The 19146-nt window shown below is 36.0% G+C and overlaps 2 protein-coding genes across 4 annotated transcripts; both read left to right on the forward strand.

Moving 5' to 3' along the window:
* The first annotated feature begins 779 nt into the window (after positions 1-779).
* On the forward strand, positions 780-11193 carry LOC105218516 (uncharacterized). Of its 3 annotated transcripts, none has more exons than XM_011194272.3 (4): positions 780-1351; positions 10209-10315; positions 10440-10600; positions 10696-11193. In XM_011194272.3, the coding sequence occupies exons 2-4, from the start codon at positions 10226-10228 to the stop codon at positions 10931-10933; spliced, it is 489 nt and encodes a 162-aa protein (XP_011192574.2). In that variant the 5' UTR covers positions 780-1351; positions 10209-10225; the 3' UTR covers positions 10934-11193. The 3 variants fall into 3 exon arrangements, with proteins under 3 accessions (XP_011192574.2, XP_054085229.1, XP_054085228.1); XM_054229254.1 differs by lacking the exon at positions 780-1351 and adding an exon at positions 7422-7570; XM_054229253.1 differs by lacking the exon at positions 780-1351 and adding an exon at positions 9896-10067.
* Positions 11194-11866: 673 nt separating this feature from the next.
* On the forward strand, positions 11867-16488 carry LOC105218439 (FK506-binding protein 5). The gene is made up of 6 exons (XM_011194061.3): positions 11867-12137; positions 12206-13278; positions 13340-13571; positions 13629-14059; positions 14147-16031; positions 16122-16488. Exons 1-6 carry the CDS (start codon positions 12023-12025, stop codon positions 16217-16219), a joined length of 3834 nt encoding a protein of 1277 aa, XP_011192363.2. The 5' UTR covers positions 11867-12022; the 3' UTR covers positions 16220-16488.
* Positions 16489-19146: the final 2658 nt, after the last annotated feature.

Consider the following 19146-nt stretch of genomic DNA (forward strand, 5'->3'; position numbering starts at 1 on the left):
AAAATAAATAGTAAATAATAAAAAATAAAAAATAAATAATAAAAAATAAAAAATAAATAATAAAAAATAAAAAATAAATAATAAACAATAATTAATATATAATATATAATAAAAAATAAGAAATAAATAATAAAAAAATTACAAAAAATAAATAATAAATTGTAAATAATAAAAAATAAATAATTAAAAGTAAAAAATAAATAATAAATAATAAAAAAATAAATAATAAAAAATAAATAATAAATAGTAAAAAACAAATAATAAAAAATAAATTATATATAATAAAAAAAAGTAATTATAATACTATCTAATTACACCGAAAAGTAATTTGAAGCTTCTTTCCTCAACAACAAATTAATCAAAGCTTATAGTGTTTCTAATAAATCACTCTCCTGAGCTAATAACTGAAGCTCTTAACTGAAACACAGTAGCAAAAGAGCGTTACTACCAACTGAGAGCGCCAGTATAAGACAACTTCGAAAACGAATTCGAACTCATAGCAAAGCGAACGCGGCAACTGTACTACTCAGCATGCAGTCAACAGCGCCAGCGTCAATATAGTCACAAACCTGGTCTAAAAGCTGACACAACTAACACGAAATTGCCAAGTTGACTCAGCCGCCGCCGCCACAGCAAGTCAACAAAGCGAATTCGAACATAGGTGGCATTCGAAAAGGGCGTGTGTGTTCGCTTGGGAGAGCAAGCAACTCTTTACTTTTCGAACTAGCTGCTTACTAAGCGCTCACACTAAAGGCTTTGAGGGCTGACTAGCTACAACTGAGTTGTGGGCTATTCACATTCGGTGTTCGCAGTTCGAATTGTACGGTACGCTAGGCGCACAAGCGTGTTCATAACGGTTATAAAGAGCAGCAATTGTTGAGTGCAGAAAATTTGTAAATAAACAGAAGGCCTGAAGGGTTTTATTTTCGAACGAAAAACAAAAAAGATTCACGCGAGTAAAGCAAAAACAAAACGAAAAACGCTGACGTAGTCAAATTGAAAGTGCGCGCGCGGCGGTGTTTAAGTACTTTTGATAAAAAAATAATAAATAATAGTGAATCTTCGTCAGTGAATTTTGGAAAAAAACAAAAATTTTCAACAAAAAAATTTAAAAAATATCGAATTTTCGAAAATAAACCAAGTTCAGCATTTCAAAGTTTATTGCAAACACTCTGTGTTAATCAGCTAGTACATACTAAAGATTTTGTCGACTAACCAGCAGAACAACTAGCAGTCACGCTAATTATAGCGCACTTGTACAACAATAACAGCAACAACATACAAAAACACACACACACCCATTGTGTCTAAGCCGTTCTCACCACGTAACATTTTGTTGAAAATTTGAAATGTGTGTAAATAATAATGTTAATAATTCGAAAATAAGTAGTATTAGCGCAAAATTCTTAAACAAATATTTACAGTTTTACTATGTAGTTGTGAGTTTACTAATCATTTGCATGCGCTTAACAAGTTGTTAATGCATTATATAAACACTGTTTGAGACGTTGTTGTAAAACCTGTTTAACAACGATTTTCTAGCGACGAGTGTAACGTGAGGATTCCACGATTCAAAGTTTTTTTTATTTATCTATTATCTTATTAAGACAGGGAGACAGTTTAATGTGCTGATGACGAGCTTAATACAACGCTGGGTCTTTAGAAGCGGGGGAGAGGGGGTGTACAAAATTAATTACGTGCGATAAATATGGATTTTTAACGCCATATAAGCGAAATAAAAATATTATTTGTTAGCTGTGAATATTCAAGCTTAGCTTTAATTTGAATTTATATGCATATTTTTTGTTGAAAAAATAAAATTTTTCATAATAAAAATCTTGTCAAAATTTTAATACTGCTACCCGATTTAATTTCAGTAATTCGAAACATGTTTTGAGAAATAAATATTTTCAGTAATATTTTCAATTTTTATTTTTTTTATAAAAATCGTATTTTGAGTTCGTTGTTTCAAGAGATAAAGCTTCATATTTGTGCTTGTTTTAACATTTCTTCCATGTTCTGAAGTAAAAAAGTTCGAAGCACAGCTTCCACCTATTACAAAAACAACATATAACAGCCCCACCCCAAGCTGTACACAAGACACAGCTATGCTTCATCAAATTCGTTGCGTGAATAATCGAACAACTAAATCGTCTGTTAGTTACTTAAGTACAGTGAGTGCTGAAAGTCTATTGGCGAGACAAAAAAAAAATCTCTAAAAAATTTTACATACTTGGTGTGTTCAAAAAATAACGGGAATTTTTAAATTTATTTTTTTTTTAATTTTTAAATAAAAACGGGAATATTTAAATAAAAAAGTCCAGTTTTCATTTTTTTAACACAAGAATTTTACATACTTGGTGTGTTCAAAAAATAACGGGAATTTTTAAATAAAAAAAGTTCAGTTTTCATTTTTTTTTTGAACACAAAAATTTTACTTGGTGTGTTCAAAAATTAACGGGAATTTTTAAATTAATTTTTTTTTTTTTTAATAAAAACGGGAATTTTTAAATAAAAAAAGTCCAGTTTTCATTTTTTTTAACACAAAAATACTACTCAACTAACCAAACAACTCTAGTAACAAAAGCCAACAACAACAATAAATTGATTGTTTAATCAACTCTGCAACGTTGGTTGGCTTCATCTGCATATTGAAGATCGCATAACTCTTTGCTTAGACATATTATATATGTACACCAACAAATAACTTTATTGTTGTTTTTTCAATTCCTCGTATTACCACATCAGTTTGCTTTTTGCTCAGTTCATTGATATTTTTCTTTTTATAGGTTCTGTTATGCTTCTCTGTTCGCCTTAATTGTCTTTGATGATTCATAATGGGTTGAGTTATTTGATAATTGAAAGTGTATTTACTTGAGAAAATACTACGAAATACACATATGAAATAATAGTGGAAATTACGAAGAAAAAGGTGGAGAGCAAAGGTTCTCATACAAAGTTGCACTATCAACTGACTTGCTGCCTACTGGCCGAATACAACCCCCAAGTAATATTACCTACTTATACACACATCTATACCATACAGAATTCGTACTATGTACACACTCGCCTATCACATGACACCATTACTTTTTGCCTCATTTACCCCATTGTAATGTTGATTCACGTGCTTTTTGTCTTGTTTATATTACATGTCCTTGCTGGTCCTCGCCACCTACTCTGCACGGCTGTCACTCACGTTTCCTATCGCTTCGCCAACGCCAATTAGGTTAACCGTAAAATAATGACTTTGACATTGAAGTCCAGCCTTTTGTTTACATATTTTTCATTGCACTGTCTGTCGTTTTTCGCGCTGAATTTCACTTGACAACCCGAAAAGGCTATTACTTCGTGGAAAAGCTTGGCAGTTGATTAACTGAAATGGGTAGTTAATAGGCGAGTTATGTTAGGGTGTGTCGCAGCGCTTTCAAACGTAATTTCTAATTGCAGTTGTGTTTATAAGCGTGCAAGCATTGACTAGCTGGCTAATTTTCCCACACACCCACTTAAGCATTCTACTATTGAAGTTTATCAAGCTCGTGAAAGTTATCGTTATTATTGTTGGCATTGTTCGCTGGAAGTGTGTGGGAATTTGCAATGTGTTAATTTTGCGCTGAGAACTAGGCCTTATGCCAAAGCGGGTCACCACACCCTACATGATCGTATGTGGGTTAAACGTATGTGTGTTCACAGTGCTAGCAGAGGAAATCAACTACTAAATTTATTGACATTATTGCGATACGCTAAAGATATTCACGAAGAGTTCTAGAAAGTTTCATATACACTTATGATTCCAAATTAATAGCTTTAAACTGGGTTAAACTAGTTCGAAACCCTTTAAGACAATAAACCCTCGAGATTTTTAGAATTTTAATTGAAGCTAATTTAGTAATGGAAGTATTGGAAGGATTATGTAAAAATCTAATGGAATCAATACTTAAATATTCATTTTCTTCATGTTCTCTGTAGACTCTTTCCTCAAATAGCAGAAAATTGAGGCAGTTTCTGATATCTGTGTCATATAAATACTCTTAGAAGTGAATGATGAAGAGATCCAGTTCTATACGTCAAAACTTGATATTTTGCCCAGTACCAGAGAAGTACTTGGAAGCCAGAAATGCTTCGTAATTGACAACTTTTATCTTTAATTCTATTTATTATGTATGTTCGAATGCTCTTCTAAGGCTCATACATACAGAACTTTCTACAAAGTCAAGCTCGGAGAATATATATTTTATATAAAAACTTAGATGAATATCTGTTTCTATTGCGTGCCTCAGCATAAACAACAACATATAGGCATATATATAAATATATAGTTTATACTCTTAGTACAACCTCAAAACAATAGCGTTAAATAAGTAGTTGAAATTAATCAGCAATGCTTTGACCTCTTTGCTGATAAACAACACGACGCGGCTGCCGTTTGCGTTGCTTTTAGCGTCTGTTGACCTGCTTTGTTATTTTTTTATTTTCATGCCACTTTTGCGAATTTGTATTTTGCTCGCATTTTTCTACTGAAGGCGTGTTTCCACTTCCTTTCCTTTTCTCTTTTTTTATTTTTTCCTTGTTGTTGCTGTAGTTTTTATTTTTTGCTGTTCGCTGCAGCACGTGAACTGTCCACAATGCGCCTGCATGTGGTGTGGCAGCTTTTTCCATCAGATTTAAGTGTTTTTTTTTTATTTTTACATAAGCAGCGCCGCTGTGGTTTGCTGCATTAGACACGCGAAACTGGTTTATTACAATTGCAGATATTTCTTATTTTACTCTTCACACACGACTTCTTGGTAGCTGCAATATCGGATTATACACTTGTTTGTATGTATATATGTGTGTATTTATGTTGCAACATGTTTTTTTAGCTGTCATTCGTTGCTATTTTTTAATTGTTCGCTGATTTCTTACACATGCACTTGCCTACACACACATTTACTTTCGTATGAGAATAGCTGTGCATTCGTAATGACAGGAAATTGAAGCAATTATTCGCGCGCCTGACATATTAGATGAAATTGCTAATTCGTGTGTTTCAAAGTGATTTCAGAAATTCACAGAAAATAATTCAATTTAAAATAGAAATTAGTAGAAATTTAATTAATTTTTTTTATATTGGTCTGGCTTTCTTATTTGAAGGACCAGACGGATTATTAGTTGCAGTTTATTTATCAGCAATTCTTTATCGGTTTAAAAGAAATCTATATACTCAAAGAACTTTTCAAAATAATCATCAGAAATTTCTCTTGCTTTTATTATTGAAGGAAGTCCTTATCAAGTTCAGAGATATACCTTTTTGAACGAAAAATTATAAATCTTATATGACTAATCCAAATTGTAAGACGCATTACTTTTCTTTAATGAATCAGTGGGAAGTTATCTTCCAATCGCTCACGTGGAACAATAGTTTCAAGCATCATACTATAAGTTATTATTTGACGCCTTTATTACTGAGACCCAAATCCCATCGTATACGATTCAAAACTGATTGGACCCCCCAAAAATCAACACAAATCCTCTAAAACCAACAAGGTTCCCAAAACATATGCCTTTCTCTCTTCAATTATCTGACAGAGAGAATTAGAGATCATATATTCCCCCCTTCCACCATACAACCATTCAAAATTTTTGTAAACAAAAGACTTAAGCAACAAACTCGCACACCCAAAAAATCGAAATACCATAAAAGTCTGGCCAAATAAGGACAAGCTGGTGCTGTCGCACGTTTTTTACCATTAAAGTAATGTAAACAGAGAGACATGAAGAACGCGCAACTGGGCGCACGTTTAAGTAAGCTAGACACGTCTATTCGTTGCTACAGGGGTTAATGAAAAATAGGCTTAGCTTGTCTTAAAAGCAGTGATATTGGCTTTAAATCAAAAACAGAGTTCGTGAGTGCTTCGCCCGCACGTATGCACGAGTTGACCAAATTCATACAAATCACATGGCGCGTCTTAATACGAACGTGCTGAAGTGCGACAAGTCAATGGCCGTTTTATAAGGCTTCTCGACACACTCGTTTTGTAATTGTTTGACTTACAAGAGGTTTCAATTTAAAGGCAGTTGTAATAAAGTATAGCAGGGTGAATGTTTAAAAATATTTATAAAATGTATTTAAAAATTTCTTCAAAAGAATATAAGTTAGCTTGTTTACTTACTGCGCATTTTACACATTCTTTCTCGAGCAGCAGAAACAGGTGTGGCTTGTGGCAGAGATTTTCAAGCTTCGCATTGGAAGCGCTTGGCTGTGCGCAGTACAAGCTGCATTGATTAACATCGAGCTCGAGTAATTCGAATTGTATATCTCACATTTCGAAATCAATTTCGAAAGTCGAACATCGAAAATGAGTCAACTCACTCGTCTTTAACTAGCTAGAGCTTCAGTGTTACGCTCTTTATTTGGCGCTCCGCATTTCCATGCTCACATTTCCTGCACATTCCTTTCACTCTGTCTGCCGTTCGGCACTCTTCGCGCTTTCGAACAGCGTACGCTTTACTGTTTTGTTGTAGGCAAGCCTATAGCTTGGCACTCAGACACTGCCGCTGGTTTGTTTACATTTTTTATTTACCAACAAATTTTCGAACTGGTAACTGGAAACTCGTTTTGGCGCCTTTAGCCACAACACAACAAACAATGCCTCAGCGGCTCGCTTTCGTTTTGGCCTTTTTTCCACCATCTCTTTTTCGTCGTGTATTTTATGACCTGTTTTGTGCGACACGCCAAGCTTTGTCGTCATCACTAAACAACACTCGTTCAATCACCTGGAAATGTGTGGAAAAAATAAAGTTTATTACAGTTACTCAGTTAATTGAAAGGCATGTGAACAAAAATGCGCTCCAAAAGAAAAAAAAAGTAAGAAGTATTTGACTCAAAAGTAGTTTTTTTTGGCTAGCAACACGCGAACGTTGCTTGTGGTCAAGTGCGCCTGCATAATGTGTGGTAGTTTAATTACTTTATGGCTCACGCGATTAATAATTAATATTTTTATTTGTTCCCTTTATTCAATTCCTGGTAATGGACAACGCTTTATAGCACATCATATATATACATATATGTACATACTGCATGTTGGTAAAATCATGGTCAGCAATATTTGTTTACATTGCCTTGTTGCTTGCCTCGGTCGGTCATTGTAATGTTATTACAACAAACATTTAGTTATGCAAACAGGTCAAGCGTAAAGCATTTGCTAGCACGCATACTGAATTGGGCTAGAATTGTGTGGGCGGTCAAATGGTTGGTAACTCAACCAAATAATTATTAACAATTACAAAATTTATTCGGTCGGTATTGAAAGAAATATTTGTTCAGAACTGAATATCACTGAATGGCTATCAAAAATTAGAAATATGCTGATTAGATCTGCTTTTGACATAGGTCTAGCTGATTTAGCAAAGCTCGGAAGATGAGGAGCAGACGATTATCAATCAATCAGTGAACGACGCTGCTGATATGGCCTATCTTATGAGAACGCGGTGTAAATGAACGCTGACCACCGCTTCTACCGTTCATTTCTACCCTACCGTACCACGGATATCGACCCGATACGGATTCTTCTTCTTGATTAAAAAACAAGTAAGGAAGCGCTAAGTTCGGTTGTGACGGAACATTTTATAATCTCGCAATTTATTTATTTAATATTATATAATAAACAATTTGACCCACATATTCGCCATATATATGGTATAAAGTCCATTGAAATTGGAAACTCTAATATTAGGTTAGAAGCACCGAGGTTCTCATGTTCGATATATGGGGCTTAGAAAACCTATTGTCCGATTTCGGCGATTTTTAGAAAGGGCTGCCATACTATAAATGCAGTATTTATGCACAGTTCTGTTCTGTTGGTATTGGTTGAGTTGTTACGGAGATATGGTTTTCGACCCATAAGTGGGCGGAGCCACACCCACTTAAAATTTTGTATACCAATTTGGGTGGAGCCCTTCTGTACCTTCTTTATAATGAAATTTTTCCATTTTTTTGACTATATAAGGAAATGCCTGAAAAACGACTCCTGAGAATTTCGTTGATATAGCTGTAGTAGTTTGCGAGATATGCACAAAAAACTTAGTAGGGGGGAGTACATGCAAATATGCCCCTTCCTAGAACTTCCGGACGGACGGACAGACAGACATCCGGATTTGAACTCGACTCGTCATCCTGATCACTTTGGTATATAACCCTATATCTAACTCGTTTAGTTTGGGGTGTTACAAACAACCGTTATGTGAACAAAACATAATACTCTCTTTAGCAACTTTATTGCTAGCAACATTGTTACGAAAGTATAATAAACTTTAATATATTTGAAATATAAAATCACTGTCCAATACTATTATGTATGAGACCAATATGCAATTCTTTTACTTCGAATGAGAGCATTTGATAATACAGATCTGAGAAAACATTCCCATATTTGTTGTGTAACGTTTATTGAAGAATTTATGAGGATTTCTTATACCTTATCATTGAAAAATATCTCCAAACTTATTAAATAATTTACAACTGAGTAAAGAAAATGAGACCCATCAGCGACTTCTCGACTGATATTAGAAACCACTTAGGTTAACACCGTAATTTTTACCAAACTGATGAAGGAATTTTCAAGCTTTATCAAAGCCTGCAGTATTTGAATATAATGTTCAGACCGAGTCCACGATTTTATTTGTGTAGAATATTGATATTAATATATTGAAGTTGGTTCGAGATTCTCATTTTGTTTATGGAGCTTCTATGATTTTTTCCAACAAATATAAGCAAATGACAGCCCCAGAAAGCTAAACTGCGTCCAAATATGTGATGGAGTTTATCAATAGATTTTATTGATGATACCTGAAAACTGTGTCGAAGTTAGGTTATGGGAATGGAACCTTCCCTTCATTTACTACCTTATCGTTTTCATTTAAGCAGGTTGTTTTAGCTAATTACTTGTATAAAAACATAATTATGTGTGTGTAAAAGTAAATTATTTGTTGTGAACCCTCTCAGGTGTTTTGAACAGTTGTCTGAGGTCAACTTATTGCTGCAAATGCGAAGTTGTCAGGCACTGGGCAGTAATGCACCATATTGCGTCGCGTGCAAAACATGTTTCATACAAGCTTTCATTTACGAGTGCTAGTACAAACTGGGCTCAAGCCAAGTCAGGAGAAAGTGGTTGTCGTTGGGTCTGAAAAAGTCGTCAATTATGTATGACTGAGTATGCGAAAATCTTGTTGTGGTTCATTTTTATACAGGAGTGTATGTTTGGCATATGTTCAATATAAATTTTCCACTTTCCAATATGTTTTCATTAAAAGAGCCAAATATTAATAAATTGTAAAAGATTTTGATTAGAAACAATCAAATAGGGTATTTATCCGAAAAGGAAGAGAATAGTGTGGCTAGGCTGCAACAAATCATTGCAAACACATTAAATATTTTATCAACTTGAACTCAAGCCTCAAAAATGAGGTGCTGGGATCAGACAGTTGTTCAACAAAACTCTATCTGTGGACATACATAAACACCAATCATTATAAACGAGTATTTAGTAACTATGTAACTCGTTAAACGAGTATTTAATAACTATGTATTACAAAACCTCAGCATAAACTATTTGAACTTGACATGTGTACAAAAATTAATGTAAATCACATCACACTCTCATTGTGTCATCGCCTACAAAAGAGGTTGTATACCGGGTAATGTCATCACTCCATGCATGAGTACGTTTTCCAAGTGCTGCCAACACTAGACGACTGAGGGAGTGTGTTACAGTATCATTAAACCATATGATGGCACATAATATCGTTAAATGTTTACGCAATACAAAAGTCTATTCTAATGTACGTTTCTAACCTTATTTGTCACTAAACTTCATTTGTTTTTTATGGGAATTTATTTCTATATATAAAAATGTGTAGATTTTAACTTACAATTACACATATTGAACAATAAATGATCGCTGCTTCAGATAGTTTGGCTCAAGTTCGGTTCATAATAAGAACACTTACACGTCAGTGACACAGAAAAGCATTCATTCGAAAAGAAAACTCTTAAAAAGCTACCAAAATGAGTTATCTACGTTCAATAGGTAATGGGAACTGCAGCCAAATGCTTTTAGAATGTCATAACGTGACCCCATTCAATTTTTTATTATATATGCCCATATTAATAGAATCTATTAATTGTTATTGCCATGTAGTAATCGGTCTTGCACTAATTCACTCCACAGAAATTTCACGAGTAGAGATGACGCCGGCGGAGGACTCCACCTACACGACAAGTAGCGGCTCGAAGCGTGCGAGCTATTCGTTGATGGGCATCAAGTTGCTTGAACTGGTAAGCCACATATATGTATAAGCCACTGTGTGCTTTATCCCCACTCGTTTAATACGCTTAATTGAATTTAAAAATTACTTCACTCATTCGCTTATAATTATGCTTGTTCACTGCTTCATTTCAGGCGCTGGTCATCACTTGCATCGGCCTCATCGATGAGCCATCCACACACTCACATCTCCGCATATTCATAACGCCGCGCGTTGTCGCCCTCTGCTATGTAACCTTTGGCAGTCTCATCATTTATACTTCAATTTACTTAATTATGGCATTGTTCGGTGATGTGTGCGTATACCCTCCTTACTATCACCCCTCTCGTCCACCGCATTGGTTTAATGTACATTTTTTCTTTTTATTTCTTTCATGTTCGGCTTGCTTAGCACATCTTGGCGCACGTCGACACTGTGGTCCATCATTGGCTTCATACTGCTCGTTGCGGTGACGGCGCTACTCTTCCGCGATTGGTCCACCACAAAGGAACGCAATTATTGGCATCCGAATATGCAACGTCTTGACCTAGTGCTGGCCGCCGCTTCAGTCTCGTTGGTAACCACACTCATCTACTTGGTGGATTTGTTGGCCACAATACGTTTTGGCGTCAGTGGTGAACTGGAGTAATCGATTTGGAAACAGCGTCTAAAAGGAGTATACCCACATTGAGACGATTATCGATGTCTTCGGTCTCGAGATCTACATAAATGCTGTAATATTTACAGAGCATCAACGCAAATTTGTTTATAACATGTTTTCTATTAATGATTTTTACGAAAAATAACGGCAATAATATGATTTTCAATGCATAGGTTTAAGCTCAAAGTAATACTTCGTTGGTGTTTATACTTATTTAAATAGAAATATAATGCTAATGCTAAGCGCAATCGAATATTTAATATGCCATGAGAAATTTGCATTTCTTTAAATGTACAAAAACACAGTTATAATTATTAATATTGTATAAGTGCGGAAACGAAACATCATTTTATTCAAAGCGATTTGCTTACAAATTAATTGTAAAAGTTAAATAAATAGTAATTTTTTAATACAACAGTAATTGAATGGTTATAATGATTCAATTAGTTGAAAAAAATTTCCAAAAGACACTCAAGACTTTCTAGATATACTTAAGACTACGATAATTACTTGCAAAAATTTAAAATTAAAAAAAAGTCACCCCTTTGAATATTTGAAATAATCTAACCCTTCTTAATAGATTCATTAAAGAAACGTCTTATAAAGGTAGAGATAGAGAGGAAGATATATTATGCTCTTATTGAGGCTCTAACCAAAAAAATTTGCTTCCAGGCAAAGTTGTCCAATTTCTCTTAATTTTATAATGGAACATTCATTATAAAGAAGATAATAAACATCATCCACAAAGTACCAATCTCTATTAGCTCTTTAGGAGCTTTCCATCTTTTGAAAAATGCCATCAAATTCCTATTGGGTCATCCGCTTCATTTTATTATATTTATCAGCTACACGAATGCAACTCTGCATGCGCCCAAACATATCTGATTTTCTCCGTAAATTCTCCGTAAATGAGAAATGTCAAATGTCAAAATACAAAACAAAGAATAACCGCCGAAAACAGAAACGAGGTGGAGGAAAAATTGTCAGGAAAAGAAGAAAAAAGCACGCATTTCATGAAATTAATTTACCGAAAGTAGAAAAAACGCTACAACAATAGCAGCCACATAGCTGAACACGATGAGTGCAGGTGACAACGCGAATGCGGCGCTCAACGCTGCGCTGGAGCAATACTTCGGCCACAGCAGCTTCAAATCAGACTTGCAACGAAGTGCTATAAAATGTGCTGTGGAAAGTAAGTGTTTGCCAAATATGAGTTTAACCGATAGTGTCTATACTTCTAATGTGTATTATTTAATGTAGAAAAGCGCGACATATTCGTCTCAATGCCCACCGGTTCCGGCAAGTCGCTGTGCTACCAGCTGCCGGGTGTGCTGTGCGAAAATCAAATAACCATAGTCTTTTCGCCATTATTGGCGCTAATCAAAGATCAAATTGATCACTTGGGTAAGCTTAAGATACGCGCCGATTCATTGAATTCCAAGATGTCAAATAAAGAACGTGACGCGGTGATCAGTGATCTGAAAGCCATGCGGCCGAGCATACGCTTTCTATATATCACGCCCGAGCAGGCGGCCACACAGTTCTTTCAAGATCTCTTGCAAACGTTGGTGAAACACAATAAGATCGCCTATTTTGCCGTCGATGAGGCGCATTGTGTCTCGCAATGGGGACACGATTTCCGACCAGACTATCTTAAACTTTGTACGCTGCGCAGGAAATATGACAATATCGTTTGGATGGCGTTGACAGCGACAGCATCAAGACATGTGCGTGAGGATATTTTTAAGCATTTAGCGCTCAAGCACCCGGTTGCCAAGTTTACAACGCCCAGTTTTCGGAAGAATCTCTTCTATGATGTAGTGTTTAAGAACTCTATTGAGGATGATTTCCAACATTTAGCCGCATTTGCATTGCATTGCTTCGGCGATGCGAACGAATTCAAAGCTGTGCCCGCGCCCAAGAGAGGATGTGGCATTGTGTACTGCCGTACGCGTGAACACGTGGAACGTGTCGCATATGGTATTTCGAAGCAAGGTGTGGGCGCTGTGGCATATCATGCGGGCCTTAAAGGCGCAGAGCGCATACAGGTGCAAGAGCAATGGATGAACGGTGAATACCCTGTGATATGTGCAACCAACAGTTTTGGCATGGGTGTGGATAAGCCGTCAGTGCGATTCGTTATACATTGGGATGTGCCACAAAATGTGGCGGCCTACTATCAGGAGTCGGGCCGCGCTGGACGCGACGGGCTACAATCGTACTGTCGGTTGTATTATGGGCGTGAAGATGTGAAATCCATACAATTTCTACTGCAAAGCGATGTGAATAAAACGAAGAATTCCACATGCTCTGGAAAGCAGGAGCTTGCGCAGGTTAGCTTAACAATTAGTCATAGGGAAAGTATTAATAAATTGTCTTATTGTTTGTGTGTAGCGTGCTGTGAAGAATTTCGATGAAATCGTTAGCTTCTGTGAGAGTCTGCGTTGTCGCCATAAACTCTTCTCCGATTACTTTGGTGATCCGCCACCAGACTGCAATGGGCAATGTGACGTGTGTAAGCACCCGAAGAAAATCGAAAAGGCTTTAGAAATGTTTCACAAACTCTGTATGGACGGACGTTTCAAATCTGGTGTCTCATTGGAAGATAGTGCCGATTTGTATGAAGGTAACAGGTCTTGACTCAGGTCCATACAATTGAATTTATTTATAAATAATTTTGCAGGTGGACGCGCGGGTGCCAAAAGATTAAAAGACGACTACGGCGATTCTGACGACGACAGCTCTGTAAGTCACGACCAATTGGCGAAGAAAGCGAAGCGCGACACTGAAAATTTCATACGAAAGCAATTTCAACTGCGCAAACAATTGAATGCGGCGCGTGAAGTGGAGAAGGAGGGCAAATCACAGATAACGCGTGTCAAGCATGCACCATCGTCGGGTGTCAAAGTTTCCGGACTTACGACGGCCATACGTGAGAACTATCTCAGCGCAATTGTCAGTGCGCTGAAGCTAAATGTTGAACAATGCAAGGAAGATGATCCGCGTAGGGATCTGCGCCATCGTGATTTTGAAGCCATTGCCATAGACATAGAATATGAATGCTTTTCGAGGGTGAAGGTGACCAACATGTATCGACATGCCTTGGCAAAGGAGGTAAGCGTACTGAACCGATTGTTGTTGTTGTGTTACAAGTTCTCCTAATCAAATTGCTATTAACTAAAACCGAAAATCCTCCAACAGCTTGCAGCCATTCGCCAGCAAACGAACAAAGAGCTTCTCATGCCGATATTAAGAGCCTATGTAGCACGTCCGGAAACAAGTCAGCAGAGCGTCTGGACGGGCGGTAGTGTTGAGTACTTTGAGCGAAAATTAAAGGAGTTGGAAGATTCGCGACCATCATCGCCCAGTGTAACAGCCAAGAACAACTCAACGAAAGATCTTCCTAAAGCGCTGCGTCACAAAAAGAGTTACAAACAGGACACTGCCAAGCAGACAACCATTGGTAGTTTTTTCGAGAAGAATAAGAGAATTAAAAGCGAAGGCGATAACTGTTCACCGGTAAGCAGCAGTGGAGAGAGCCAAGAGTTGGAAGGTAATGAAAACGGGAATATTAAGCAAGAGCGCGAGGAGAGTATGGATGTGGAAAATACAGAGACCAACGAGGAGAAGCAAGATCAAATTGAAAGAACACCCGTTAAAGAAGAAGATGCTTATGATCCCGACAAAGACGACACCTTAAAAAATGATTCCCCAAACTTACAAATAGATGATGATCTCGAGGACATAAGTGACAAGGATATCAACTCCAATGAATTTAAAATGAGCGAAGATGAGGAGAAGCATGATGCTGACAAAAATGGAAAGAGCCGCTTGGATAAGCGTACTGTCAAACCGGCGGACACGAAAATGGATTCGCTGTTTGGCAACGACGATTGGGATGATCCAGCTGAAGAGATGTTGGAGAACTCAATTAAGTCTACAACTAAGAAAGATGATGGCAAAATAAAGACACTTTTCGGTGATGAATCAGACATTTCAACTACGAACAAATCAGATAGCTCCAGAACAGACACCAGGCACGAAGATGAAGAGTACTACGACGTGCAAGCACATCACAAACGCAAACACAGAACGTCACACTACAGCAAGTCCAAGGAGAAATCGCCAACGCATAGTTATAAAAACGCGGTCAGTTACGAAGCATACTATCAGTCTGCGTCCAGCTCAACATCACACCATCACAAATCATCCATAAGTTCCACATTAACCTCACACCAATACAAATCGGACTCTTCGTCTGCCAGTTCATCTTCGCGTCGCAAACACAAACACAAGCACCACTCCAAGCATAAGCACAAGGACGAAGATTTGGACGAACTGGAAATATACGAGAATTCGTCGGCCACCAAATGCAAATACCAGGACGCCTTTGAGGATTCGGTCAAGTATGAGAAATCGGTGAAAGAGAAGCTCAAAGCACTACGTGCCGAATGGCAAGAGTTTGAAAGCGAATCGGATAAGAAACGTGAGGAGTCGGGAGATTCATTAGATGAGTTGGAACTACTTGCTTTAAGCAAGAAGAAAATAGAAGACGAGCTAAAAGCTTTAGAAGAGATAGAAAGAAAAGCAGCGGCAGATAAAGCTGCTGCACAGAAAAAGGCAATCAAAAATGACGAGGAAACAGCTGCGAACAACGACACAAAACCAACCGAAAAGGAAATACTTTCAAAGAACACAATCGGCGCCACATTAAAGACGGAAGATGCATCTAAACAGTCGGACTGGCATGCAACCAAGCGCAAGAAAGAGTCCGAAAGTGATATGAACGGTAGTAAACCTACATTCGCATTGCCGAAAAACAACAAAAATGCTGAAAATTCCAACACCAATGAAAGTGGCGCTAAAGGCAGCGAATATCGAAAACCAACGCAAAGGCCAGAAACTAATTCGAAACACTCCTCAAATGAAAGACAAGCGCGCCTTAATGCTGCTAAACATAAAACAGATGTGAGTAAATCTGTCGTTGAGCTACTAAATCCCTACTACAAAAAGAAGATCACTTCAAAGGAGCTCTTCAAAACATTGGCCAAAAGAATAACAACTCGTGTTTGTGACGGCAAATTGGGTGAGTTACGTGGCATTTGTGATTTTCAATTTGAAATTATAGCTTTTACATGCTTATGAAATATATTAATTATTTCATTCTTGTTTTCAGAGCCATCACACTGCAAGTCATACATACGAGACACGTTTCTCACCATCAATATGGTCGCAACGGAAGCGGACCTAGACAAATACTTTCCGCTCACTTGAACAAACGGCTGTTACAATGCTAAGCAATAGTAGATTTCGTTGTACTAGTCTCTCGGCTGGCCGAAGTCTCAAACATAACTTTGTTGAAAACTATTTCACGACTTTTCCATATAAAATTTGAACTATTCGCTGGAAGTCAACTAAAATGGTTTACAGTTTTCGATTTACTTGTAATGGCAAATCTGAATTTATTTTGCCATAATTGCCATGAAGTATGGAATTAATTTATAAAGCAAATCCCAAATCTATTACCTACATACATACATATGTATGTATATTTTTCTAATAGGTATACTTACTCTAAGCTTCTTTCTTGCTAAATGCTCAATAAGAAAGTACATTTTAAACTCTTTGTGACCAGTTATGATAAAGAATGAATTATATTTTTAATTTTCCGCTGGCTGTAAGTGGCTTATGTTTCCTATAATTTTGTTTTTGCAAAGACATTACATACATGTATTAGAATGTAAGACAGTATTTAATTAATATATATATATATATATATATATATCGTGCATATCCACACAATGCACTTAATTAACCACATGTAAATATTAAAATGCAGTAACATTATTAATATAAATAAATACGCGAATATGGACAAGTGCTATATTTTAACAACAAATAAAGTGAGTTTACTTTCTGCTGGGGATCAGTAGAAAAAGATGGACTGAGGTTGCCAACACAGTGGTAACCAGAGCGGATGAGAATTATTAAACGGCTAATGATTGTTAACAACAGGCGCAGTGTCTTCTGTTCATACTCAATTTAAAATCTTTTGTTCATACTCAATTTAAAACCAGCGTACCTCGCACTGCAGAGCTGTTTTTGCTTTGGGACTGTCTTCAAATCTAACCTATATGTTAACTTGTTGAGTATAATCGACTCTTCAATATTGCAGCTATTGAAAAGGCAAACACAAGCGATGCTGCACAGTAAATATAATAAATATTAATTAGCATTTCCAACCAAAATTTCGATAACAAATAACTTTTCTACCCTCCTTTCCTTGGGTACAAGCAGACGTGCACTTACCTTACCAACTTTGCTGCTGAGATCACCTGATTCACATATTATATTTTCACACTTACATTTAATTAAAGGAACTTTTGCATATTCAACCACATTATTACATATTTAATAGATATATATAGCTAATATTTTCACATAATTACTTTACACTTACAGCAGCACAAGAACAAACGCACAAATTTCACTTTTAATATAAACACTTCACACCCACGACCGATTTTGCTCTTTAATATGTTGAATACTATTATAATGCACATATTATAAGAACAGATATTTATATATTTGCAAATAAGCCAATTAATTTATAATTTTCACTATTCGTTGAGAAAACTTTGCTCGCGTGAAAAGGAAGCGGTACTAATGGCGGCGGAACTTGACAGACTACAGGGTGTAACCATGTAAAAGAGAAATAATAAAATTTAGATACAAAAAAAATAAATGTTTTATTTATTTATTTTGAAAAATATATTAAAAAACAATACCAAATTCGTAGTAAAATTATTTTATATATTAATTTTAAATATTCTAAATAATTTATTCATTTAATAAACTTATTTTTATGCTTAAATCTTTTTAATAATTTTCAAGTGTACAGCGACATCTGTGTGTGAATTTCGAAGCGAAAAATATATTTGTGGATTTTTTGACTGTATGCCTTTAAAATTAAATGAAATCTATTAATTATAAATAAAACTATGATTAATTAGCCGATTATATTGCTTTTAGACTTTAATAGTATATATAAATTGAACTGAATATATTTATTGTTTGCTTAAAATATTTCGTTGCCAAATGCAGCCATGGGTCTGTCAAATATCCGGCGCCATTATTGTCGCTTCCTAGCTCGCGTCGTCGAAAGTTAATAGCTCTGCTCTGCGGTGAATGAAAAACATTAATTTATTAAAAAATCTTGCCGGAAAATGTGAAAAAGTTGCATAATAAGTTAGCAGAGCACGGTTCGCAGTCGGAATAAATGAAATACAAACGTTGGCGCTGGTGTAAATGTAATATAATAAGCATGTGAATTGCATAGTCGGCATTGAAAGTGCTTGCAGGTTATGAAGCAGATTCTAATTGTGCAGAAATTAAGATAAAGTATTTGGAAATGGTAATGTGGAATGGGAAGCATTAAATTTCAATCGTTGCTTTAAGCAAAAATTGATAAAAATTCAAATTTGTGAAATGGTGCCGCAAATAATCATACTTACAAACATAATCATATTTGCACATATATATACACATATAAGTACCTTCACATATGAGGTTTGGACATACATATGCATGTACATATTGAAATTCCCTCATTTACATTACACTAACAGCGATGTTATTTAGCAGCATGTTTATTAAAAGGGTGTTCAATGAAGTGATTCACATTTTTCACATTTCTGAAAAATAAAGGTAAATGAAATAAATATATTTATTTTAATATAATTTAATTAATAATAATTTAATTTAGACCAAAAAGCCGTGAAATTGCAACAATAATCAGTAAATCACTTAATTCAACAATAAATCAAAACTAATCAAAATGGATTTATGCACATCTTTACTAAAATATACAACTCAGCAGCTTGCATTCAGGTGAAGAAGACGAACAAAAAGCAGAGCAGCAAACAACATCGAACATGTTCGAGCACAACGACATGTTGTTGTAGTTGTGACTGCGTGTATCTGAAAGATACGCACAATGCCGACGATAACAAATGGATAAAACAACAACAAATTAAACACAATTTCCACATGCCAGTGAAATGCAGACATATATGTATAGGTGAGGGAGCACATACATACATAGGTCTGTGTGTGTTTGTGTGCGAGCGAGTTACATTTGTATCTTGTCGTTTGCAACAAAATAACTCCGGTTTTCGCTGTTTGTTTTGCTGCTGCTGCTC

Source organism: Zeugodacus cucurbitae, chromosome 4 (assembly GCF_028554725.1).
Source record: "Zeugodacus cucurbitae isolate PBARC_wt_2022May chromosome 4, idZeuCucr1.2, whole genome shotgun sequence".
Lineage (NCBI taxonomy): Eukaryota > Metazoa > Arthropoda > Insecta > Diptera > Tephritidae > Zeugodacus > Zeugodacus cucurbitae.

Coding starts and splice junctions, on each gene's coding strand:
- LOC105218516 (XM_054229253.1), top strand. CDS start 10,046: ATGAGTTATCTACGTTCAATAG. Junction 10,068..10,208: donor GAGTTATCTACGTTCAATAG/GTAATGGGAACT, acceptor TTCACTCCACAG/AAATTTCACGAGTAGAGATG. Junction 10,316..10,439: donor GCATCAAGTTGCTTGAACTG/GTAAGCCACATA, acceptor GCTTCATTTCAG/GCGCTGGTCATCACTTGCAT.
- LOC105218439 (XM_011194061.3), top strand. CDS start 12,023: ATGAGTGCAGGTGACAACGCGAATGCGGCGCTCAACGCTGCGCTGGAG. Junction 12,138..12,205: donor TATAAAATGTGCTGTGGAAA/GTAAGTGTTTGC, acceptor TATTTAATGTAG/AAAAGCGCGACATATTCGTC. Junction 14,060..14,146: donor GACATGCCTTGGCAAAGGAG/GTAAGCGTACTG, acceptor ATCCTCCAACAG/CTTGCAGCCATTCGCCAGCA.